A 26,706-nucleotide genomic window follows, 5' to 3' on the forward strand; every position below is an offset into this window, starting at 1 on the left:
TGAAGTATCGAACTAAATTCCTGATGCTGTGAATTTTCAAATATTTCACATTTTTACGTGTAAGGAGGGACCACAGTTGACCAACATATTTTGATCTGATGTAGGATATGAACGGTTTCCAGGAGTAAAGTCTTCAAAAATGTAATTCATAAATACTTGGGACAGTTTCTTTGATCATATTGGCCGAAACGCGTCACGTGACCGTGTATAATTTGATAATGCCGGCTGAGAAGTGACTTAATGGCACGTTTGCCGCGGAACGCGCTGAGTACGCGTAACGGATTTTTTCCTTAATGCATGGTCTTTGCGTACACGCAGAACGCTTGCAAGAACCAGCTCGCAATACTTACTACCATCTGTCTTTCTTTTGCCACGTTTGGGAGCACTTCAACCCAGGGCAAATTGGACAACTTCAAATGGAATCTACCATAAAATGGATGGGAGTGTTCGGGAAAATGAGAGTAAAATTTTAGAACAAAATCGTCGGAAATGCATCAGACGTTGATTTCCTTTGACTCTCTGAATAAAAAGGTAATAATAAATATGTGCTTGGTCAGTCCTCAACGCTTCACGTCAAGCACACATTTATTCAATTAAATACTCTCAGTCTAAGTGGTCCACGAATTTATCTCTTTGTCTGGATTATTCCGTCTGTTTATCATGTAATCCTGGTTCCAGTGATTCATAACTTCTCTTTAAGTCTATCTTATTTTGAACAGAAATGAAACTTTTTCATGAAAACTTTTTCATGTAAAGGCAAGCCTGGAGCAAAAGTGCAATATTTAAGCCCGCCCGTCTGCTTCTGATCTGTTATTTTCATATTTTCTTTATCTGCTGTAAGACAGAATTTAACATCGGCGTGCTACAGCTGACTTGTGATATTATACTGCTGACAATGTTTTCGGCTCAAAATGTAAATAGCCTGGCTCTATAAATAGTCTTGCTCTTTGTCGTCATTGATCAAAAACGCTTTCGTCGCCCTTATGCAAAAATGTCAGGTAATTTAACGTGGCAGGCAATACCCAAACTCTCTTTTCACCGAAGTTAACTTCTCCGATTCGGCGAATGGCCGGCTCCTGCTCAGTGCCCAGGATCAACGTGCCTAGCGACTGAACGGGAGCCAATGGTTCGACCACTTGACCATGCAGATCGTTGTCCGTGAGATCCCGAGTGCCCACATGAACAAGAGATGAAATCAGCTGGAAAATTGCCATGATATCATTGTTACAGAGATTGCAGGAAGTTAAACAGAGTTTGAGGAGGGATGGCAAGGAAACGACATTGGCAATAGGGAATCTGTGCAAATTGTGTTCTTATGCTGCCAGCTACTGAAACAAGGGAGAAAAGTGGCTCATATCGTTCTTAGACAAATTACATTCATACAGATAAGGTGAAGAAAGCGACGGAACAGCTGACCGTGCAAACCGTTCCTTCTAATAGCAAGTTCGCTTCCTGCTTCAGAAGGTACAGAGAAAAGTGGTTCAATATCGCTCTTTGTCAGGTTACACTCAGAAAAATAAAGTATAGAAAGTGACGGTACAGGCGCAATCTTCACATCTTCCGGCAGACCATGAAAATTTCCATTTAGACAGAGTTTACTTATGCTCCCTGCTGATAAAATTAGCGAAAAGAGTGGTTCAATATCGCTGGTTGACAGATTACACTCACAAATATAAAGTTCACAAACCGTTTGAATGGAAAGGATTTTTTACATCTTGCAGCTGACCGTGCAAATTATTTCTGCTCAGAATAAGTCTCTTTATGCTTCCTGCAGCTGAAATTAGAGAGAAAGCGGCACAATATCATTTTTTGCCAGATTACATTCCCACAGACGAAGTTCAAGAAGCGAAGAAATTGGGACAATCTTCAAATCTTCCAGCTGACCGTCAAGATTGTTTCTTTCCAGGTAGAGTTTCCCGATGCTTCCTGCTGCTGAAATTAGGGGGGGAAAGTGGTTCAATATCGCTCTTTGCCAGATTGCAGTCACACAACAGACCTTCACAAAGCGACGGAATAGGAGAGACCTTCACATCTTCCAACTGACCATGTAAATTGCTACCCCTTAGGGTTAGTTTCTTTAGGCTTCTTACTGCTGGAATTAGGGAGAAAAGTGGCTTCATATCCCTCTTACCCAGATTGCACTCACACACCTGAAGTTCACAAAGCGACGGAACAGAAGAAATGTTCACATCTTCCAGCTGACTGTGAAGATTGTTCCTGCAGGTAAAGTTTGTCGATGCTTCCTGCTGCTGAAATTAGGGGAAAACATGGGTTCACATCGTTCTCACTGAGATTGCAGTCGCGCAACAGAAGTTCACTAAGCAACGGAATATGGGAGATTTTCACGTCTTCCAGCTGACCGTGTAAATTGTGTCGCTGCAGAGCTAGTTTCTCTAAGCTTCCTGCTGCTGAGAGTAGGGAGAAATATGGCTTTATATCGCTCCTTAAAATTGCACCAAGAAACATAAAGCTCACGAAACGACGGAATAGGAGCAATTTTCACATTTTCCAGCTGACCTTGTAAATTGTCGCCTCCCAGAACAAGTGTTTTTATGCTTCCTGCTGCTGAAAGTAGTGAGAACAAGAGCTCGATGTCACTCTTTGCCAGACAACAGTTTACAAGGGCAACGAGTTTCAGACATTGAATTGGCTTAATATTGTGTTTTGACGTTGTATCAAACAAAGTGGTATTACTGATGGACAGTTCAATAATCTTGGAGTTGTTGTTCGATAACATTTCAAAATGTTTTGTGAGGTTCCAGCCACAGTTATATAACCTTAAGGACTTGATATACTTCAGCATTCCTTTCAAGTCACTGGTTATTCTATCCAAGTTTACTGATAAAAAAAAAGATGCAACGATGGTTCACACCACCTAATCTCCTGCGTTAATTCTTTTGTAAGTGTGAAATCTGCCATTCCAAAACATGCTGCTTCAATTTCTTTTATATTTATATTTGCGTGCTTGGATCCATTCTGAACGAAATAGTGCGCTGCCATGAGATATTCGCCTCTCAGCAGAATTGGAAATTTAATCATGCAGGTCTCAACAAATTCTTGTAGGAGCGTTTCTTACAGCTTCAAACAACAGAAACAAAGAGATCTTGTGAAAGGACGTGTTCAGTTCGTTTTGCATCGGAATTCCTCTGATCTTCCTAACCACTGTCTGAGCAGTATTTGCGTCCAGTCCACCACAAAAGCGGAGAACGTACTGGACGCTTTCAACGTCACTCTTCAGTATGTCAGTCAATATCTTGTCAAATGTTGCTGTGTCAGATTTTGACAGATGCACAAGATACCTGCAGCACAATACTCGTGGAAGGTTTTGTGGAGAAATGAAAATTGAAAACTTGTACTGCGATGGTACCCAGTTTTTATTTTCGACAGTAAGCCAAGGTCACAACCTTTTTCAAAAATTTCTAAATCTCTCAATTTGGTATCATATTGCCTTCTGGGATCCAGCTACCACTCAAGAGCTAACCTGCAAAGCTCCCGGATGTACGCATTTGTGTCAGGTACAAACATGTTTGCTCGTCCGTCTCCTTTTTGTTGTCCATGTTTTGGAAAAGTAAGTGAATTTTGTCACGAGAAAGGGTTATTTGACATGGAATTCTCTTTTCACGCACCCACGTGTCGCACATCAAGCAGAGAAGTAACGGTATCTTTACTAAACTACGGAGTGCATCGGATTTATTGAACTGTGCGAGAAAGCTGTGTTGGCTTTGAACATCAAACCTTGTCAAGTACTTTCTCGTATTTTTCCATTTCTTTCTGACCAAAGCCAGTCACAATGACTTTTGTGTAGTAAACACCTTTATACAATGTCAACACTTCTTCTGCCGTCTTCTGTCTACCTGTGACGATTATCTTGCAGGACTTCAGAAGTTTAAATTTAAAACATTGTTCAAGGTAACTTCCTCTTTACTTTGATTTTCCTAAAATGTTTTCAAAGAAATCTCATCAGCACCATCCAGGAGAATTTGTACCTTTCCTTGGTTTCGGCGAATATACTCCTCTAACTCCTTTTTGGTAAATTCGCTATCTGTAAGAATTTGATCAAAAATGGCACCCATGATGTCAAAATTAGTAACCATGCAATTAACTTAGATAAGAAAGACAAGTTTGTAGCCTTTCAGAGCCATTTCTGAATCAGCTGATGATTGAACCTGGGACGATTTCCCCTTTGTCTTTAAATCAACCCAATCATACACAATCTTTTTAAGCAGCGTGGTTTTGCCGTAACCTGCCTCAGCTGCGACTAATATCCGATTTGATTTGAGCACAAGCGTGTCTCTGTACAAACCAAGGGGAACTGTATGGACCTTAGAACCTTTGTCTCTTTCCGGCTTCGATGTTGAGGTGTTCAGAGCTTTTCGTACCTCTTTTTGATCTAAAGTTAATTTAAAACGCTCCAACTCAGTACTTTCAACTGGATGTATCCTGTACTCTGATGAATCCCCAGGAATAGGCAGGTTGGTTTCTTGCAGAAGCGGTTGGTCGACGTTTATTTCATTCATCTCCGCGTGCGTGCCTTCCTCGGAGTCTGTCGGGACTGTCAAGGTCTGCTGGTAGTGGTCAATCAGTTCCTTTGCACACTTGTCAACGGCAAACTTTACTCCTTCAACACCTACATTAAAACGGAGAGTATTTATCAATTGAAAGTACTTGAGATAATGCATGGACATTTTTATTAGCTGCTAAGCACGCGGTGTAAACATACGTCAAGGCTCATGTCATAACATTTGCCATACAGTCCGCCCCCAAGGGTATGTCTCAGAGGTTTACCTTCCAATTCCACTGCTTACATCTTTTGTGAGTTACATGTATACGCTCTGCACTGTAGAGTCGCATTAAACGGGCAATCGTCTGTAGCCATGGAAACGCCCTTGCCGTCACAAACAAAACTTCAAACTCTGAATTGGAACTGCTGCGTCCCTAGCAAGAGGCATAGCCAAACCCTGAAGTTGGCCCCCAATGGTGCACTTTGACACCGAGAACCCTTCAACCCCCCAAGAACAATTCAAGAATTCGTTTGGGTTCATTTGTTTCAACCGCAGGAAATTATCCAGAAAAAAATCAAACAAGGCTGAAATGAATGAGCAAGGCTCTCTTCTGCATTAGATTTAAAACAAACTGTGCAATTCAGGGCACCACATATCTTTCTCTTGCGCAGTGAATCGCAAGCCAACAAGATTTTCTAAATTTTGGCTTCAAGTCTGTGGATGGTTCTTTATGCTGCTCACCTACCATCTTTGAAGTTTATTCTCAATCAAAAAAAGTGGCGTATCCAGCGGGGGGCAACTTACTTCCCCCTGACGATTTTTAAACAAAAAACTTTTAAACTTGGTATAATTATTTATAAAAAAATTAGCACAAAAACCTAAGAAAACAACATAAACCAACATAAACAAATAAAAGAAAGGATGTCGAGACTCTGAAAAAGGTTTTTTTTCTCCCCCAACATCATGTTTCTAAATCCCCCCAAACCCAACCACCTATACCCAAAGCTAGATACGCAGTTGATCAAATTTCAGATTTCACTACAGCAAAATTAACCTTCACCCAGACTCAGGGGAAGTGTTTTCGTTAAGTTTAAGAACCTATGTTTACAAGCAGTTTGTCTTTATAGATGAACCAACAGCGACGAAGCTATGACTTAGAAATGAAACTGGTCGTTGTACATGTGAAAAATGTTTGCCGTTCACTCAGACGGAAAGGGGCTCTGTTAAATTAATATCTTTGGCCATCCTGCGTTGAGGACGAAAGTAAATTTTATTTTTAGACCATGCATTTAGTTATGGCAATGGCGATATTGAGGGTTTACTGTGGACACAAGAGGAAAACTCCTAGAATCTGAGTGCAAATAACAATGAAGGTTTGACCCTGCATTTAAATAGGCCGCTCACGCTTTTTCCGCCCAGGTTTAGGTTTAAGCGTACATTATTATGGATTTACTCGTGAAACAGTCGATTCAACAGTAGAATATGAAAAGCATAGATGACATTCTCGTAACAAACTGATGGAGTTAGGTGGCGGAGGATCCAACGGAATGGACATTTGCCTTAGTTTTTCGCAGAGCTGTAGCAAAAGAAATCATGGAGCAAGTCATTCACATCCTTCAATTTATATGAACAAGGACTGTTACACGTCGCAGGCCTTCCATAATTCATTGAACAGACTAATAGACTATTATGTGTAGAGTTTATTTACATGCATCACACATTTATTTGCTTAATGATGTGATTTACTTGGTACTCTTGAGGCCAAGTTGGCATAGCCCGTTTTTATCAAAGCGTCTCTTAGCATCTGGGGAACTTCTTCAGGTTTGTCCTGCTTCTTATACCACGCATCTAACACCTTCAGGCCCTGCTGAGCTACGTTCCCCTTGTCATTCTCTTCAATCTGCTCGATCTCTGCAACCTTGAAGCCTAAATTGGTGGCGAGTTGCTTCCAGTCTGCTCCCCTACGCTCATTTGCCAGTTTCAGGAGGAATTTGTCGCTCACAGCAACTCATCTTTTGAAAAGTAAAACATTAGAAAACGATTGTTAAAGAAGTGGACTCGGCCATATCGTTTGGTGTCTTGCGCAGAAACTATATTACAGTTCAGGTAACAATTTTAATGATTCAAATAACCACACCTTTAACTCAGTGACATGAAACAACTGGATCAGTGGCACAGCTAGGATTTTACTGGGGGGCGCAAGGAGGCACCAGCAATCTATGGGGGGCACTAAGTTCAGCTTTCCGTGGTGTGGTTTTTTGGGGGGCAAGCTTTTGTTAGGCTTGCTCGGTATCCATTCAGTATTGTGAAGTATGATTTTATTCCTTTTTTAGAGGGGGCACCTGGGGAGCACCGGGGATTTTTTTATTTTTTGGTGGGGGCATGTGCGTCCCAACTCCCGCTCCCCCGGCTCTGAACTGGACGAAACATCAGTAGACTACTCAAAAATGACACATAGTCAGTGTTCCAGTATTTTGTTTCCAGGACGTGGTTCATGTTTAATACCCAAAGTTTGTCACTTACCTTGGCCTTAATTAACAGAAAAGGGTTACGACAGAATACTTACTCTCTGGTGCACCTCCCAAAAGACCTGCACCTCGATGAGCTCGTATCTCGATGTTCTGGTCTTGTTGTATGCCATGATCAGCAAGAGATAGCAAGTCACAAAGCTGAAATGTAATTTGCAAATCATTCATTCGGTGTTGAATTCAACATTCATGTCTATGAGAAATCTACCAATTAGCACTTGCAAATTAATCAGCCTTTGGTCAGCTCGTGAATACTGCTTGAAAGAGTGAATCTGATGTACATCGTAAATAGCAAATGTAGATTTTGGATAATTTCAAACGTGGCATATCCGTTATGTTTAAAAGGAATCGTATGGACTAGCATTAATGTTGAAAAGTTTTAAACTTCTCAGTGTATTTACACTTCTTCCCATCGAATCTAAAATGGATACACATGTATGGGAAACAATGACTTTACCTCGAAATTTCTCCCGATGTAAAGGTGCTGATCTTGAGATTGGATTCCTCTCCCCTGCTTTATCAACTCTTTCAAGGATGAGATTGATGTAATACGGTCCAGTTGGAAACTGGGTAAGAGGGGACCTCGCACAAACAGTTGCAACTTCTGATCCACTTTCATAAGACTGCAAGTGAGATGAAATGAAATCTCATTGAGAACGAAATAAATTCAGTTAAACTCTATGTTAAGTTAAAAGTAAAGCTTTTTCGTGTCATATTATTCCTGTGAAAACCTGTAGTGGCCGCCTTTCGAAACTTTTTGGTCAGATTAAATGAAGTAATTGCAAACAGATACAAGATCAAGAGGGTTTTATCCGTCTCAGACTGTTTATCGAGAACTATGAATCTGGAAGAAATATGAGTGTAGGAGCCGGTTAGAATCATACAAATGGACCACTATACGTGCAAAGGGACTCGACCGAATTAAAACGTAACCTAAATACGTTTTTGGTAAAGTTCCCTTTCAAATATTTAACATGTAGGTCACATCAAACGCCAAAACACGTGGATCTGTTAGCTTTGTTGTCCATGAAGATTACTTGTACCTTTATCTTTCCACTGATGAGTTTGGCGCGTGAGTGGTCGTACACTGCAGACGTATTATCTTCCCCCCACTGACGGAGGCTAACCTGCTCCATATTGCTAGTGAAGCTGGACCTCATAAGATGAAGGTTCTGAAAAAATTCTGACTACAAATTTGGAGCAGCCTATGAAACAAAAACAGAGAGTTTAAGCAAGAATAACACAAAAGGTAAAGAAAAATATGTAAAGAAATAATAAAGAAGAAATTAGAAAAAATATGTAGTTTGAAATCCCCATGGGTGAACACATTTCACAGAATGACTATCCTTAACTATACAAAAAAATTTACAAATCCCAAAGGTTTATCTCTTCCTCACAATTTGTTGGTAAAAGGTGAGCGGGCGGTATTGCAGCTTGCTCCGGAACCTCAATGTAATGAAAGAATTACGAGCTCTGAAAAGAACTTCAATGACCCATTGACTTCAGTGTAACTATTGCGTACCGGTAGTTGAACCTCACGGGTCCTGTTTTATCAACACGGCTGGTGGCAGCCGGATTTTATGATTTGTATCTAAAAGGAAGTACTACGTGAAATTTTGCAACCGGAAAATAACACAGACCTGGGAACATTTCGGTTGACTAGTTTTTGCATCTAGGGACCGTTATTTTTGTCTAGATAACAAACACACTGTGGGTGTTATACTTGTCAGCAGTTATATAGAGCCGTACTCTGTTGTGGAAAGTCCTGTGATTGTAACTGAATGCTAACTCCAGTGTGGAAACGCTTTTGACTGTGTTCGTACATGCATAGGTGAGGTGTGACGGGTCCAATCCACGATGTGAATTTTACTAGGGAATGTTTTGTGCCTATTTTACTCCTCTTACACAAATTGTAGACTTAACTTGACTTGGACTCAAGTTGGACTCGAGTCGCTATTTTTGTGACCTGTGACTTTGCTTCTTACCATCAATTTTTTTTTATTTCTGACTCGACTTAATAGCCAAAAAATGACTTGTGACTTGTGACCTTATTGCTCAATTGTGAACCGACCTGCAATTTTCCCACTGGAAATAATTGTGAGAATAAAAGCAACATGTCAGACATTCCAGCAACTTTTAGGGGAGAAAAGCTGCGATGTTTTTGGCAGCGGGTAAAATCTTACGAATGAGATAGTAGTCTATGAAAAAGTACATAACAGGTTCAAACTAGGGAAGGGATTTTTTAAAGTTGAACTGAATTGAACTAATTAAACTGAGTCGTGTAGCAGGGCAAAAATGGTGCTCACATATATGGTTGATACAGGTGGGGAATATTATTAAAAAAGTAATTTTCCCCCAAAGAATAATTCTATTTTTGTGACAATAATCGAAGAACCCATTGCGTGCAAAGGTCAAGAATGAGCTGTACACTTTTCCACATGCGAGTGTTCTTTGTTGCCGTACCAGGCAAGCATAGCCTGAAGTTGGTGCCTTGGAACATTAATAGTTCCACACGAAGGAAATACAATGCATGCATGACGCGGTGTGGCAAGCGGTGCTTTATAAGCATTGCTGTTTGTTTTATAGTCGAGCAAAATGGAAACTTAAAAGGGAACAGAAGTGGAATTGACAGACTTGAATTCAATTCTGAAGCGAAAATTAAAACAAATGACTGTATAACACTGGATAATTTTAATATAGACTATATTTAATGTTTTTTTGTTTTTTGTTTTTTTGCATTGTGCATGTGATGTGCACTATTTTGAAACCTTTACACTTTTTACAAATTTTGATTTTTTTTCAGAAAGCAACCCTAGTTTGTCTTACAAGGTGGCTGAATCCACCCCAACCATGAGATGGCTGAATTGAAACGAATTTGTTGGGATTAACTTTCCAGTATTTTGAAGTAAGGGGGATTAGCTGTTTTGAGTTTGAAGCTGTGAAGTAGTCGATTGTTGGAAGGACTGCTGTCTCTCGTGGTTAGGATGTATTTTCTTCGAGCAACTACGGTAAATTCATCAGTTTTTAATTCTAAGGATCATTATTACAAGATATTTTCTGGGACGCGGTTACAATGTGGCAAGTACAGTACATAGAAAAGGCCGGGAGTACTTGAAGTCTGCACAAAGTTATTAGAAGCTTCTACCGAAGGCTGTAAAGAGGTGAGATCTAACCCCCTTTATTTGACAGCAAAAGGAACCCAGCTTTTAAAGATAGCTACAAGAGCCTTAATGCGAAGTAATCGGCTATTAGTAATGTGGAGAACTGGGCCAGTGGAAGGGGGGCGGAGGAAAAGGGGGGGAGCAGGCACGCTGGTTCACAAGTAGACGTCTGCATAACCACTGTTTAGCTCTCTTCTCTCCAGTGGGTTTATTGTAGGCCTATGCAACCGTCAGGCCCAAGACTGGGGCTACCTGCAAAGAGTCGGGCATGCGGTCTTGTAAAATTATTTGTAACACAGTATTCATTCAAAAATAAACATAGCCTACACAATAAATATAAATCTGCAATAACTGATTCATACCACAAGATACATGTACATTTAACTGAATAGGCATGAAGGCAGCGCCGGGTACACGGGTAAGGGACGCAAGCAGTCAGGTCAACCCCGCGCGCTGGCTGACCGACGATCGCACGCACCGCACACACACAAACCCTCCCGGGCATCCAACACGGCCGCCATGCCTACTAAACTTGAAGCGAGCAGTCCAAGATTCAAGAGTAACTACACTTAATCCCAAAAATGTAAAGGTGTTACAGTGAAATTACCAATGACACAAAAAAATCCAAATCTAATCCCAAAATCCAATAAATGTCGTAAATTTTGCATATCAACCCAAGTGACGTTTTACACAACCACAACGCACGTACATGTCTCTATTGTCAAAAATCAACGTTAAATTAAAGCTCCGACACTACTTTTCTTCGAACTTCATCTAAATTCCACATTTTCAACCCAACAAAAAGCCGTCCCCATCCTTGTTAAACCTGTCTATGAAAAACTTCGGTAAAGGTAGTAGGCCATCCGACCCCAAAAGTTTCCACAAAATAATGAAATTTACGCTACAAAATGGGAGTAAAAGGAACGACATGATTACCTGCAAAGAGTCGGGCAGGCGGTGCCAAAACCCGCGTTTTGGGGCGACATTTATGTGCCCGTGTAGTACAGTCTAACCCTTCGGAAAAACTAAAAGTTGATACTAGGCCACCAAACCTCGGAAATTTACAACAGAAAGAACATCGATAAAAATTAAACAAATGTTATTACATTTCAAGGTCCTTGGCCCACATTTTCAATTATTAGAGCTTATAATGAACTACACGTATTAAATTAAATATCATTGCGCAATGTTTTCCGGACAACCCGTTATGAACAGAAACTAAGGACGACAAGGAAAGACATGAAACAGATTAAAACGGTATCATCGGATCCCCTACACCTCTCTTTCCCGCCTTGGAGTCATCGTCCCCGATGACTCAGGTCAAAATGACGGCGGCCTGACAGCGCCTAAAATGGAGTCGGGAGAGAACTGTTATGAAAAAATGCACAGCATTTTCAACAACGAACTAGGAAGGTTAGAGTAACACAACACAAATAAGTGTCCTCCAGATTAGCTACTGAACACCATAACCCTCGGGCACAGTCTAGAGTAACAGATGGGATAATAATACAGGAACAATTAGAATAACACAACAAGCGTCTTCCAGAGTAGCCATCCAAACACTATGTTCTCCGAGCACAAGCTAAGGGGAAAAACGACATGGTGGCTTCCCTCTAGATGAACAAACTGGGTATCGATGAGTCGAGTGCTCCTCCGTGGTTGCAACAGGGAAGCCCAGGTCATCCGTTGTCACCGGCGCAATGTCTACACTCTCCATGGCGTCACTGACTGGTGGGCGCTGAAGGATATAGCCTCGTGGTGGATCATCATCAGAGGAACTGAGACAGTCGCTCGAGGATGACTCAGATGATTGTTGTACATCGTCCGGGAGAAATGGGCAGTGCTTAAGGTCTTAACGGTGGAGAACCTTCTCTCTGCCCAACCTATTCCGAACTACATAAACCGGTCCATCTTGGTATGGCCGTCGGTCGACCATGTAGGTTTCTTTCCCCCAGTGATCCTTTATCTTGCAACGCCCCTGGTGCCCTCGGTTTCGTACCAGGACGTAATGTCCAACCTCCAGAGGCTTCTTGAAGACTTTCCGAGCCTGGAGTGCCTGTCTGGTCATAGCTGCTCCTGCTGTCCTCTTAGAGGCGACTTGGCGAGCAACCTTCAGGGACTTTTGGCGGTCTTTTACGTAGGAGCCTAAGCTCTTCCAATCCCTCTTGGAAGCTTCCCCGCCTAAAACTCTGCTACGTGGAAACCTAGCGTTTCGATCAAATATCAAAAAGAAGGGCTCCACTCCGGTCGTTGAATGCACAGAACCATTGTAGGCAAATACCAAGGTTTGTGCGTGGTCCGTCCATCTGGCTTTCCTCCCCTCTGGGAGCGCCGTCAACATATTGTGCATCGTCCTATTGAAACTCTCGGATTGCCCGTTGCCAGCGGGATAGTAAGGTGTAGTGTGTCCCTTATGAATGCCATACATCCCGCATAGCTCGGCAGCAATGCGCGATTCAAAATTCCGCCCGCAGTCGGAATGTAACTTGAGGGGCAGCCAAATGTAAGGAAGGTGTACTTTACTAAGGCTCTTGCAACGGTGGAAGCCTTCTGGTCCCTGGTTGGGATGGCCCAGACGAACTTAGTAAAAATATCTGTTACAACCAACACGTTTTTGTGACCATCTTGTGAGGGTTCCAGGACGGTGAAATCCATCGCCAGGGTCTCCATGGGGGCCGTTGCAGAGAGCGTCCCAAATGGTGGCTGTGTTCGCCGCACCGGAGGTTTACTGAGGGCACAGCGTTTGCACTTGTAACACCACTTTTTGATGTCCTCCTTCATGTTGTGCCAGAAGACATGCGACCAAAGCACAGGGTAAGTCCGCTTAATAGGCCCAAAATGTCCTGCTTCATCATGAAACTTAGTCAGAGCTTCAGCTTGCAGTGCCCTTGGAAGTACTAGTTGGCGATGTACCCCGCCAGTGGACGGAGAAGTAACCCACCTATACAGGAGCTTATCCTCAAGGGTAAGCCCCTTCCAATCACGAAGGAGAACCAGAGATCTATGACTACAGGTAGCCCTCTCTTGCTGCGTAGGCTGCATGGCCCTTTCCAGGTACTTGATAACTGGCTGCAATATCGGATCATCCTCCTTCTGGGCTCTCAACTGTGCCGTTGTGTATCCAGGTAAGCATGGTGTGCCCCCTTTGCGACACGCCTCAACCTGATTACAGAAGGAGATCGGGAGTGAAGTACCAGCAGAGTGGCCCGCCAGACACGCAGTAACAGTCTGTTCGGGTACAGTCATCATTTTGCAGAAAGGGCCACCCTTTTGATCCGTTGCTCCATCCTCCTCCATGCGTGATAGGGCATCAGGTGCTTGGTTGTTCCTCCCCGGAATATAAACAATCTCATAATCGAAGGAGCTGAGCTGCTGTACCCATTTCATTTCGGTGCAGCCAAGATTGGATGTCTCCAAGAACTTGAGCGGGTGGTGATCGGTCACAATTGTGCACTTGTGGCCAAGGAGATAGTCCTTAAACACCTCTGCTACAGCCCACTTGATGGCTAGAAGTACAAGCTTGAAGGAGCTATAACGACCCGAGCGCTCAGAGGGTCGCAGGGCGCGAGAGGCATAAGCAATGACATGACGGTGTCCCTCAATGTCATCTTGGAAGAGAATGGCTCCCAAGCCTGAACTGGAAGCGTCGGTTTTCAATTTTGTGCATTTCATTCCACCAACGTCGGTGGCAATTTGCGGCGTTTTGTAATTATCTCACCCTCAAATGCTTACTATTATGATATTATTGGATAATGCAATTTGGCCATTCTCGTTAAAAAAGGAAAATTATCAACAAATAAATACACCTTTTCACGTTTGTCAAATAATATTTACCTTGATTTGTATTAGAATGGGATTAAATACAAAACATACGTGTACACTGTCACACATTTTGCTAGTATTTTCTGTTGCCTGCTTTTAACATGGGCGTAAATCCCAAGGGATGGGGTACTGATATCCCCACACTTTTTGAGGTGGGGAATGGGCTGTTGAATTATTCCCCTCCCCCCCACACACATTTTTTGTGGGGACCAAAACATTACAGTTGGTTGTGGAGAATTTTTCCGACTTCAAGGTTATTTCTTTCGTCCCAAGAAAACTAGACTTGAAATCAAGTCATTAGTCAGTTGAGTTTGTCGTCCATACGCTGCGTCATATATGCAATTAGTGCAGAGCCCGTTCCCTTGCCGGGAATCCATCCAGTATGCCAAACTGATTGTGCCCTTGCTTGCGGGCTTAAGTACAGTGTTTTGGCGCACGTCGGCCCACGACCCCTGTGCCCGCCTAACGACTTGATCAACCTGATTCTAGATAGATATTCATGCATTTATGCAACAACTGAACTGCATGATTCATGTATTTTCATTTAGAGCCCCAATAGTAGCTCATGCTACAGAACAGACTCGTCCATTTATTTGTCTTCAATGTGACAAGTGCCAGTTTCTTTCATATCCTGCATTAATATCTCTTTTAATACGACGCTTAGAGACAAAGTATACATAACTGTTCAAGAACAAATCTATTAAGTATCTTTTTCTGGTAAGAGAATTGATGCTTTCATGGCAAATTACCTTTTTAGGATAATGTAAACACCCTCTTGAATGAATTAGACTGACCATTATTAAACTGCTAGTCGAACAGCACCGCGTACGCATCGCAAGGAAGGTGGACTAAACCCAGCCAATTACCGACTTGATTTCAAGTCTACCAGAAACTTAACTGCAGTCCGCTTTTTCAAAAGTAAATGGCGCATTTATCAAAAGAAGATCCATATGTTACTGTAACAATTCAATGAGTGCCAAGGCCAACAATGAGGTTTGCCTGCAAAATAACTTCGGGGAGGCCGTTTTGCTCCAGTCACTTGATTTTCCCCGTACTTTGTTGTTAAAAAGGCCCTCATTGCCACAATACCCGCGGATTCAGGCAATATAATGCAAGCCGCGATACAGCAAATGAGATTTAACAGTACACGTCAACGTACACTGCCTCCTTTTTGCCCGCACATGTCCCCCCACACCCGAGTCTGATTCTGAAACTTTCCCAAATGGAATATATCCTGCGATACACGTTTCAAAATTTGGCTAACAATAACATGTTTTTCTAAAGGGCATGGAACCAGCACCAAGGTAGCTATAGCTTTTGGCTGCTTGCCAATGAGTTATGAAATACCTCTTATGTGCACAATTCACGCACTGTGGAGGAAGTAGGCCCACAGTTCAAAAACGCACTCGTGACAGTGCTAGTTCAAGTTGTATTTGATAGTGATTGATAAAAATTGGAGTTTCGATTCTCAGCAGGATTGCTGCCTCTTGAAATGTGTATTAAATATGTGTATTATGGTATGTGTAATAAATATTTTGTTCCTCAGACAAGCAACCACTATAGATATGAGTTTAAAACACAACATTTGTCACGTTTGAAACTAGGTTTTCTTAGATATTATTAAATGTAGCAGAAGAGTCGATAAGGGTGAATTAAAATGCCCAAAACCGTTTAGTAAAAGTTCCCATTAGATGGTTGTTACACGGCGAAAATGTTTTTCTGCCTTTTTGTCAAACATTTACACACACAGCGTGCTTTCTGGCCCTTCGCTGAAATTGATTTGTTCGAGCCGAGAACTTTTGCATAGGCTCAGTTAGCATTGACGTGTATATTCACTAAAAATACATCAGATTGGCCCTTCAACATCATTACAAACAGTGTACGTTTCCTTTGTCGTTGTACCACGTTTGTCTGCCAGTGCTAGAACAGGTACAAAAGTGGAGTGAAAATTTTGAGTGGTAAACTCGGCAAACGACCACAAAATAATAACTTCTTCTGTTCATGGAACAGAACAAAAAAGTCACTCTTTTCAAAAGCAAAGCTTTTTTTCAGAAGCAAGATCTATACTTTATGTGGCACAATTCATTGCGTGCAAGGACCAACAATGGAGTTTATATGCTGTACAAATTAACTACGGGTGGTCGTTTGCTTCGGCACCCTTCCGCATGCTTTGCTGTTAGAAAAGGCTGGCAATGAGGTATCTGTAGATTGAGTGCCATAAAGGTAAATACCATGCATACTGCAATGCAATCAATGAAATTTCACAGTAATCATTTACTAACCCGCCTCCATGTTTCACGGTACATGTATGTACTACCAACCTCCAATGAATCTGATTTTGAACTTTCCATTATGGCTATTTATCTCGCAACCAAAGTGTTAACATTTACCTTATTTGCCAGAAAATGTTCATTTTCATACAAATCTAAGAGTTTAATGTTTGAGGAGTCTGAATTGGTACACTACCTCCCGGGTTTATTTTTAAAATGGTGTCACTTAAGCTCTAGTTCAGCTGAACGCAAAGACACTGTTTGCTTTCGTGAGAATTTTAAAATTCTGTTATGACACGCTTTCCTTAATAAAAATAGCATGGACCCAACTCCAAGGTAGCTATATAGCTTGAGGCTGCTTTCCAAATACTTATGTGATTTTCAACCCGACATTTCACCTATTTTAATATAATGTTCCCATGGCAAGATATTTTCTTTGATCATGGTTAAACCGTTCCAGGTACAGGCAAGAGTGTTTGACTGTTCCAACTAAGTTTTATTAGATGTTTATATTGCAACAGGCAAAATTCGCCTCAATCTGTGAGACGATGACAAAAAAAACACAGATACTTCCCAGAATTTTAAAATGAAATAAAAGGCTATTTCTCACGAAAGCAAACAGTGTATTTGCGTTCAGCTGAACTAGAGTTTAAGTGACACCATTTTAAAAATAAACCCGAGAGGTAGTGTACCAATTCAGACTCCTCAAACATTAAACTCTAAGATTTGCATGAAAATGAACAGTTTCTGGCAATATTTGTATTTTTGGTACCATAATAATAAATATTATAATTATCGATGGTATTGATCATTCTACTCGTAGTTGTCGCCAACTGATGCAGCTATTTAATCTGTTTTGTCCTTAACTGTACACGCCAAACAAGACTCTTACGTGGTTCATGTTTCATGTACTGCATTGAATTGAAAAGGGAACGATTTTTTTGTCAACGTAAAACAATCTGTCTGATTTATATTATATAAATGAATAAATTCCGGTTATGTATAGGTACATTAGAAGTTTACCTAGTTTTTTCGCATTTCACATTATCGATCTTTACAATAATTGCATAAAGGATTCAAATTCCTTTCTAAGAGAAAAACAAAATCCTAGAATCATATCAAATGTTTAATCTAATACTGAGTGAAAACCATAATACCTTTTAGTAAAGCTGAACTGTGTAGTCGTGTTCGTTGGCAGCCAAGAGCTTTCCAACTAGTCTTAAATCCTCAGAAACTTGTACCAATCTTCTCACGAGATTGACATATCCAGGAAATTCTCTGTTTCTGTGGCTTTTCGTTTAATTTGGAGTCCCAAAGGTTCCACGCATTCGTACAACGACCAGCTTTCGCGCGCGACGTTGGTCCGGGTAAAACCTCCACTGGCTGCTTAGACTCTTGCCAAATCAGGGAACCTGCTGAAGTATTTTCATGAAGCGTACTTTACACTCACTGCAAACATGCCCACTTTTATTTATTAGGCCTGAAAAGGAGACTGGCCAGAATGGTGACGTCATAATATGAATATGCATACTTCAGTACACTTCCGTGTATGAGTTTAATGGCCTGTACGATTTTATATATTAAGTGAGCGAAAAAGCGACCCTGCCTGCATAAACGTTAGTATCCTGGACTACAGACACGCCCACTAACATGCCTGAAAGAGGATACCGGCCAGAATGATGACGTCCTAGTGTGAATATATATAAGGTTGAACAAAATATCTTTTGCGCGCTGCCGAGTTTACGCGTGAAGGACGGTACGATTTTATACTGTTGCATCAGTAGTCCCAGAACATCGGTAGTCTGAGTACGGTACCTACCGTTCGTTGACTTTATTTTTGGTAATTTACACTCTATTTAATACACACTAAAGGTCATAAAACTTAGCGGGTGCAATCAGTTTATTCATTTCTACGTTAACAAATGGCCCAAGGCTTTTGGGTTGTAAATTTATGCCGTGTTCATCATTTCATCAGAAGTTCAAAAGCCAATAAATTCCCACGTTATTAATTCCATGTAACAATGGATAATAGGCTAGCTATATGTTATTACTGATTAATTACATTTGCACCCCTTTCATGCAATTAAGCCCATCTCCCCCAAAAGAAAAATAGCAGCCCAGCTTTGAAAGATTCATCCAAATGTTAGATGAGCATGTTCATTGCTAACAATTACAGTAACAATACACTAAGGTTGTTAATTGACTTGCTCGGTAACCCACGCATGGGCGTCAATCAATGGGGGACGGGGGATGTCACTTTTTTCCGCAATCTAAATGAAAATGTATACCTTGCCAAAGCGTTTATTAAGAAAAACTGGCTAAAATGTCCAGAACTAGTCTCAGATAACACGTACCACAGAGCATCTATACCCCATATGGTTGGGGCTTCGTGCTTCGCACTCGCATGTGTTCTGATCAGGGCTATGTTCCCCCTCCACTCTTTTCAAGACAGATTGACGCCCTTGCCGCCCATATGGGTAAACCAAATTTACCAATCTACCCAAGCGAAATAGTGTGATAAATTTTTGTTACTTTAAGTCTTAAAGTATCTATGAAATGAATTTTCTTAGACACACTTTTTGTGTATCTCTGTATCCATCTTCAATGCTGGAAAATGTTTGACAACTTTATTTTGCGGAACAGGAACTGAAAAATGGCACTTGGTAATATTCATTCAAAATTGACCAAGCATTTCCTGACAAGTGAGGGCACGTTTGCTTTGATATAAATCCAGGAAAACATGGTTCAGTTTTTATGTTTTAATGTTCAATTGTGAACTTTATATTTGCTATCTTAAAACATTCTTTTGAAACATTGCATGCTGGCTTTCAGCCATATACTTTAAAACACAACAATAAATTGCCGAAGGAAATCTGCAATAGCTGTTTAAAAATCTAGATATATTCTGCGCACAACTCGGTGAAAAATTTAGATTAAATGCCTTGGATGAGGTCATAGTTTTGCCTAGGCATATGCATACAAACCAAAAGCTCCAAAATATGCTTTAAAATTGCCGAGAAAAATTTTAAAATGAGTGAATTGAAAGCCAAAGATGCAATTTCAAGAGTTTTTGTCAATTATATCTATTTCAAGGTCCCTTTAAAACTCTTCTATATCATTTAAAAGTAGCTCAGTAAACTACTGTATTCTTCTACTTGAACTGGTATCAAACTCGGTGAATTCAAAGTGGAACGTTTTGGCATTACACTCTTGCGACATACTCAAACGTTCATGTTGTAATGAGCCAGTAAGCGGTCGGCTACTTCTGGGCATCCAGAGTCGATCAACGCCTGGGCAAGCATCTCGACTTTGGAAGGACCATTGCCCGAAGTTCCCCGACGCCACATGAATAACATCTCGGATTTCTGCCGCACGTTATTTCCCCTATAATCGTCCTCAATACTTTCTAGAGTGGTTCTTGCCAATCCCAGTTTCGTTCCCACGTGCAACCAGTAGCGCGTTGGAATCTGCTCGGCTAGCTCCAAGATGTATGCGTCGTCCAAATACTCTGGAAAAGAGCCATGTCATATATCGTAGTAATATTATTAACTTTGCGAATCGCCACACAACCTAATTCTTTGTATTTAAGTGTTGCATTTTTCCTATATAGCAACAGGAAACATGTTATACTGCCAAACCTCAATGTGTCCCGAGATTTAAAAATGGTTTCTTGTTTGGTTTCGTAAAAATCAACTTAATGCAGACAAACGTACATTGCTAAAAGGACTGACTGTGCCAACTGTGTCGCGTGACATTTAGTGGGTATTAAGCATCAACACAAATGGCGTCATTCAATAGCAAAGTGTATATTAAGCGTTGTATACCAAAAGATAAAGCCAATTTTCAGTACAGTGTTCAGCACATCAGTAGTCCAACAACACTGTATCGACCGTCGGCTTTATTTTTGATAAATAACACGACTCTTGCTGGGAAAAAGGCGGGAATTTAGAAGTTGGTACGGCAGTTGTTACTTGGAATAGTGTCTGAGAACGATGCCAATTCCATTACTGCCATTGGCGGCTCCAGGAGGCCAACGGAGCTCCCCCTCCCTCCCGATTGTTTTCCTGTTTTAATGGGAGGAATAATTTCCAAACCCCCCACCCAAAGGTGTATAAAGCTTTCAAGGTTAGTCCTTACACTTGAGAAAGCCCATAAATAAATCCTAACTTTTTTGCCACACCTAAAAACTCTGGATATGGATCGGCAAGTGATATCTACAGTGTAGACTCCTGACATACAGTTTCATCTTCGCGGATTGATCTACAGGGCTGACTGGCAAGCTACTTACCCATCGGTTGGCCGGAGATAGAAGGTTCACCAGCAAAATCAAACGTGCTTCATGTAAGTCGCACCTGTGAAGGGATAAATGGAATAAACAAGCCGCATTAGTAGGCACGCTTCAACGAAACTGGGGGTTTCCATCAGGGACTTTGTTTAACGTGCACTTCTTCCTGATTTTGTAGGCATCCCCAGTTTTACTTTCAGCCCGTCTTCATGGAAATAAGGAATTGCAGGCTTTGCAAAAAGAAAAAAAAACTTTCTTACGATGTGGAAGAAAATGATGACTTGTGCAAAGATATGTGAAAAATGTTCAGTTCGGTTTACTTAAAGCAGGCTGTTAGTTAAGTTAAAACAAGTTGACATTAAGTCAGAACCCGCATCACAATGACTGTGTCATTTAGAGGACCCATGACATGGATTTCAAATGACAAATATACGGGTGCTTTTGCTTCAATGTCAATGAAATAATTCCCTATTTATTTCAGGTATTTTCTGTGTCAATAGACCGATTGCACCGGCTACATCAAGGGTATCAGCCCCGTAGCAAAGCTTATTTTGAGTGCTGTTTATAAACAATAAAGCCAGGTTACGATATAGTACCCAGCACATCACTAGTCTGAGTGAAGTACCTATCCATCGGTTTATTTCTAGTAAACAATAGTTTTGAAACACTTTTGGTGAACGTTGTGTTTGTTGATATTTAATACCATATAGGTCACGTGACACAGCAGGCCCAATGGAACACTTTACATCGCAATGAAATACTTTGGGGAAACTTTGAAGGAACCAGGAAATAGAAATATTTTTATAAATGTTACTAAAAACCGTGAAATTGCATCTTTTGGTTTCAATTAACCTGATTTTAAATTTTTGTTGTGCAATTTTAATCCATATTTTAATGCTTTTTGTTTTTATGCTAATGCTATTTGCATATTCATGATGTCATCCAAGGCACTGAATCTCAATGTTGCACTGATCTGTGCACAGAAAATTTCTAGATTTGTTTAACCATTGCTATGGCAGATTTCATTTTCTTCGGCAAGTTATTGTTGTGTAAGTATATGACAACAATCCATCCAATGTTCCCAGATAGCAAATTTGGGGTTCACAATTTGAACATGAAAACATGAGAAGTGTCTTCCTGGATTAACATCAAAGCAAAAGCGTCCTCACTTGTCCAGAAATGCTTGGTCAATTTTTAATGTTTGAAAAAGTGCACCGTTCAGTTCACATAATTTAAAAAAAAGTCAAACAGTCTTCATACATAGAAGAAGCGCACAGAGATACACAAAAAGTGATTCTAAGCAATATTCATGTCCCAGTCCACTGTGAATGGATAGTCTTGTAAAGTTCTCGTTGTATGTGCAGGAAAGCTGACGATACTTATTAGTTAATTTATATATTGGGTTTTGCCCTTACCAAAGGTATATTAGTCAGCACTGTATGCTCAGTGCTTGTCCGAGAGCTTGCGAAAAAAATCCACGCCCTCCTGCTTACCAGTGCAGATGTCTTCGGCCATTCGACCACCGAGCTTGCCGGGAGCGGCTGGCCGGTCCGAGTCAAGTGAAGCAGCGGGTTCCGCGAGCTATTTTAAAGATGTGTTAATATATTTTGGGTAAGGGCAGAACCCGTTATTTAAATTAACATCTCCCCAACGCTTTTTTCTTCGTTACTATTTTCTAAGTGTAACATTCTCACTAAATTGTACTTATTTATTTGTACCTTATATTAGTGTGATCTTTAATTTCTTTGTTGCATCGGAGAAAATTCAAGCTTTGTAACAATTACTGTTAAAAAATAGTTTGGGTTTTTCGGATCGTAACACAATTTGCACCTCCATTGATACAATAGCAGCACCTATAGTAAATGGTGCAAACTTGCACCCAGTTTGGGTGTTTTCATTCCTCCTTGGTTGTATGCGCACCTACAGGGGAGCAAACACCATGTACCGGGGACAGATTTGCAACTTAATTGGTGCTGCTATTGTATCAGTGATAGGGTGCAAATTCGAACCTTTATTTCTTAGAGTGCACACTAACGAAAAGACACCAAAATATCCAAATAGTCTTTGGGAATGGCGTCGCAACTATACTGATGAGCAGGCATAGTGTATGGCCCTACATGAATGTGAGTATATACACTCTAAGAAACTAAAGTGGCACAGATGTCTTTTTAAAGAGAGCGTTTCTCTGTGCTTTGTAGAATTGTTTCAGATGTATTTCAATGTATGAACAAACTGGTTGCTATGTCGATGCTACTATCAGTAGAGCAGACTTTGGCTTCATGGCACTTCTGTTAGTAGTATACCTGCTCACTGTTAAAAGTTACCGTACTAATTATGTTTTTATATTGTTTATTTTGCTGTGTAAGTGTTTTTAAACTTGTTTTGTGCCCTTTAGCGTAGATGTGAGATCTTCATTCATATGCTCACATTATACAGCAATGTTGAATATATAACACTTTGAAAATTACACGGTTATGTTTATAGCACAGTCTCCGTAAGAGTGGCAGATTAGGTGTGTGACCCGCGTTTAATCCCAGGCCACATAGACTTGAAATCAAGTCGTTAGTCGGTCGTATTTGTCGTCCATACACTGTGTCATTTCACAATAGTCTGGAGCCCGTTCCCTGTTGCCCGCAATCCATCCAGCACGCCACACCGATTTTTCCCTTGCTCGCGGGTTCTTCAGTACCGGGTTTCGGTGCACGTCGGCCTACGTCCCCCGTGCCCGCCTAACGACTTGATCAACCTGATTCTGGATAGGTATCCATGTATGCAATAACTGAACTGCATGATTCATGTATACCCATGTAGAGCGTCTATAGTAGCTCGCGCTGCAGTACATTTATTAATGGATGTCTACAACTGGTTAGTGCCAGTTTATTTCAGATTTTGCAATAAAATCCCTTTTAATACTATTCTTAGAGCAAAAGTATAACTATTCAAGAACAAACCTATTAACTATCTTTTCTGGTAAGAGAATTGATGCTTTCATGGCAAATTATCTTTTAAGGAAAATGTAAACACCTTCTTCAATGAACACGACTGTGGCTGTTGAATAATAACCGTTCAAGTGATCATTCAAGCTCCCCATGAAATAAATATTCAGATTATCAGGATTCTTAGCAAATCAGAGTTCTCCGTCCAAGTTTGGTAGCAAGCACCATTATGTTGTGCACTAAAGGGTTCCTAAATCGCTCAAGTCGGTAATTGGGCACCCTCGGCCATACATATTGCAAAGCCAGGTTGCACTGACCGTTTCCCGTGTTATTAATTTGCTCACCGAACCTTAGCCGTACCGCGTATGCATCGCGAGGAAGGGGAACTACACCCAGTCCATTCAAGTCTTCAGGCCACAGTGAATGAGTAGTCATGAATATTCTTGTTGTGCGTCTGGGAAATTTCTTGTAAGCTGACGATATTTTCAGTTATCTATCGTATAGTCTGGAGATTTCTTGTAAAATTATGTAATGCTAAAAAGTCTATTTTCAGAAACTTAAGCAATTAAAGAAATTTCTAGGAAAGACATAAGCTATAAACAAAGGACATACGGAGAGAGAGACACACACAGCTAGAATGCTTTTGGAAGGCAATCAGTATGCAGGTCTGTGGGAAGTCTTTGACTTGTTGACTTCTGCACCATTTCAACCTGGGGTGGCGAGTCGTCTGTTGAGCGATACGTTAGAAAAGTTCGTTCAGACCAAGTGAAGTGCAGAGCTGAATTTTGTGCCAGAAGAGACAGTTTTTGAACTGAATCCAGCTCCAGTTTGGGGGATCATCAAGTTCTTGTATTTGCGATGGTCATCACTCCCTCGCTGTTTCGTCTCGAACCCGCTCACTCTTATTCGACGTGGTCTTTGTCCAAGTTGCAGCTCATTTTTGCACCGTCAAGGACTGAACTGTGTTTTACTATCTGTGGAGTCAAGCATTCTTTACTGGTAGTGCCTTGCCAAGCTTTCGCCCTTAAGATCATCTTATTTGAGATCTTTACTTGATTATTTATCCTTATCATTGTAAACTACTTCCAATCTGCATTTTCTTTATTGTCCTTGCTTTTTACATGCTAAGTGTAACACTCTCATTATATCATACTTGTTTATTTGTACCTTATATCAGTGCGATCTTGTTCGATTTCTGAATTCGTTGCATTGAAGGAAATTCAAGCTTTGGACTAATTACTATCCTTAAATAGTTTGGAGTTTTTCATATAATTGCAAAATAATAATCTGCATAACTGCAATGTATTGGGTATTTCTCCCCCAAATTTAGTAAGTGTATACCGCAACGTGGCACTCAAACTGCAGCTTATTTGAAAGCAGGGATGTGATTCCTCCGGATTTTTCCGGATTTCCGAAATTTTTAAAAATCCGATGTTTGTTTTGCGGATTATTTTGGTTTAATACTTTTGGTGGAATTATTTACAAAATAGGGTTCATGTGTGAGACTAGGTAAAGTCTACTGCCATCGATAAAGAAATACACAAAATTATGTTACTTCCTCTGAAATACTATGATATGCACACTGGGTGCGTTAGGCAGTGGTAGTAAAAGTAATGGCAGAGTAGGGTATACTATGTATTCTCACTTATGTATGGGAATATGTGCAGCGGGCCAGAACATAAGTGTAAAACAATCAAAAACAAATGGCATGTGTTGTGCAGGCGCTACACAAGCAGCAAATCATGGATGCCTTGTGGAATTGTGTACCCACGTATGCCTACATGTGCTGGATTCTGTGTGGATTTCTACCGAAAATCGGTTGATTTGAGGGATGTTTCACAAGATATGTACACGATTCTCGATCATTTAACATAATGGTATGTCAAATAATTGACTGAGATGAGGGCTTTTCTGTTGATAAAAGCGCCAAAAATCCGTGGAGATTTTTAGGGTTGGAGACAAAGATGGATTGTGAACTTGGCACATAGTATGGACATAGGACATACAGTAGTATGTTGTAAGTGTTCATGAAAGTGTTGGCTAATAATTTGAATTTAGTTTGAAACATGGAACAAATACCAAACTGCCGCAAATTCTTTCTTTAACATGTTTAACTTGGAGCATGCAATGGAACGTCGTACATGTACATGTACATGAACATATTCAATACCATGCATACATGTAAATAACTTGGGATGCATGTGCATGAAATGTACATGTACCGGGTAATGTACATACATGCATGCATTAATATGCAGCGAACTTGACAAAACGTGCATGCCATTTACCGTGTTTTATGTACGTACAAGTAGGCCTACGTGTACATGTACATGTAAATATATATGTGTACATGCACATACATTTACATTTGTACACGTACAAATAATACCACCAAAGTTTGTGGATTTTCATTTTCCCAAATCACACCCCTGGAAAGTCAGGCTCAATGCAGGCAGTCTGTCGTTCTTGTTTATGATCTCAAAGCTTTCCATGGTCTTCAATACTGAACTTTCTGAAGACCTCAAATGATTCTTAGTGCCGTATGTTTGCTAGACCATAGGGTTCTTCCGTTTGTCCTGCTCTATAACGTTGCCTTTGATGCCAGGTGTTGTGTTAGTGAACAGAAGGAATGAGACAGCTGCACTAAGCTGACATCATGCGAGCGTTCTAGGGACGCTATTTATTATGAATGACCTCTGACCTTGTATACACTGTGTGGACTTCCTTTACATAATACAACATTCCCCATTTTTGTTTAAAGAAAGGTGTCTCTTATATGGCGAGATGTCCTGTTTGTATAACAAGTAAAGAATGACAATAAGAATAAACATATGGCTAACACTTGGCAAACACCACAGTCAAGCTGAACTGTGAATGAATTTTTCTTTTAAACTGTAACAAGGAAACATAATCCTGGTGCAACATACATGTGGCTAGTCATTGCTGTATTGTGCTGGCAGTCTGGTTTTGCGCCCAGAGCGAGTAGTCTGGCTTTGTGGTAGAGGGGGTGCGCGCTTTGTCATTGGCTTGTGGCTGCGCGAGCTACCCGCTCTGTGTTCGTCTGTCGCCTCTGCAGGCAAGAAGAGAACGCGAGGAGGACGTTAAACAAAGTGAACACGCTTGGCAGTTGTCGGGACAGTCACACTCGGTTGTTTTGCAAGTTGTATTGGGAGAAGTGCGCACAAGTGTGAGAGGTTGCGTC

The 26,706-nt window shown here is 40.9% G+C and overlaps 1 protein-coding gene across 1 annotated transcript in view; it reads right to left on the reverse strand.

The window, feature by feature from the left end:
• Positions 1-935: 935 nt before the first annotated feature.
• LOC147795870 (uncharacterized) overlaps positions 936-26,706 on the reverse strand; it is a 30,412-nt gene continuing 4,641 nt past the window's right edge. Inside the window, exons 2-8 of the mRNA XM_087130839.1 lie at positions 20,572-20,635; positions 17,441-19,791; positions 8,074-8,235; positions 7,488-7,653; positions 7,069-7,171; positions 6,249-6,509; positions 936-4,627 (exon numbers count right to left, since the gene is read on the reverse strand). Coding sequence (XP_086986965.1) covers positions 4,104-4,627; positions 6,249-6,509; positions 7,069-7,171; positions 7,488-7,649 — 1,050 coding nt within the window. The 5' untranslated portion in view covers positions 7,650-7,653; positions 8,074-8,235; positions 17,441-19,791; positions 20,572-20,635 and the 3' untranslated portion in view covers positions 936-4,103. The remainder of the gene's footprint in view (positions 4,628-6,248; positions 6,510-7,068; positions 7,172-7,487; positions 7,654-8,073; positions 8,236-17,440; positions 19,792-20,571; positions 20,636-26,706) is intronic.

This window comes from Acanthaster planci, linkage group LG20 (assembly GCF_054643075.1).
Source record: "Acanthaster planci isolate LZ-2023a linkage group LG20, COTS_SCS, whole genome shotgun sequence".
In the NCBI taxonomy this organism is placed as follows: Eukaryota; Metazoa; Echinodermata; class Asteroidea; order Valvatida; family Acanthasteridae; genus Acanthaster; species Acanthaster planci.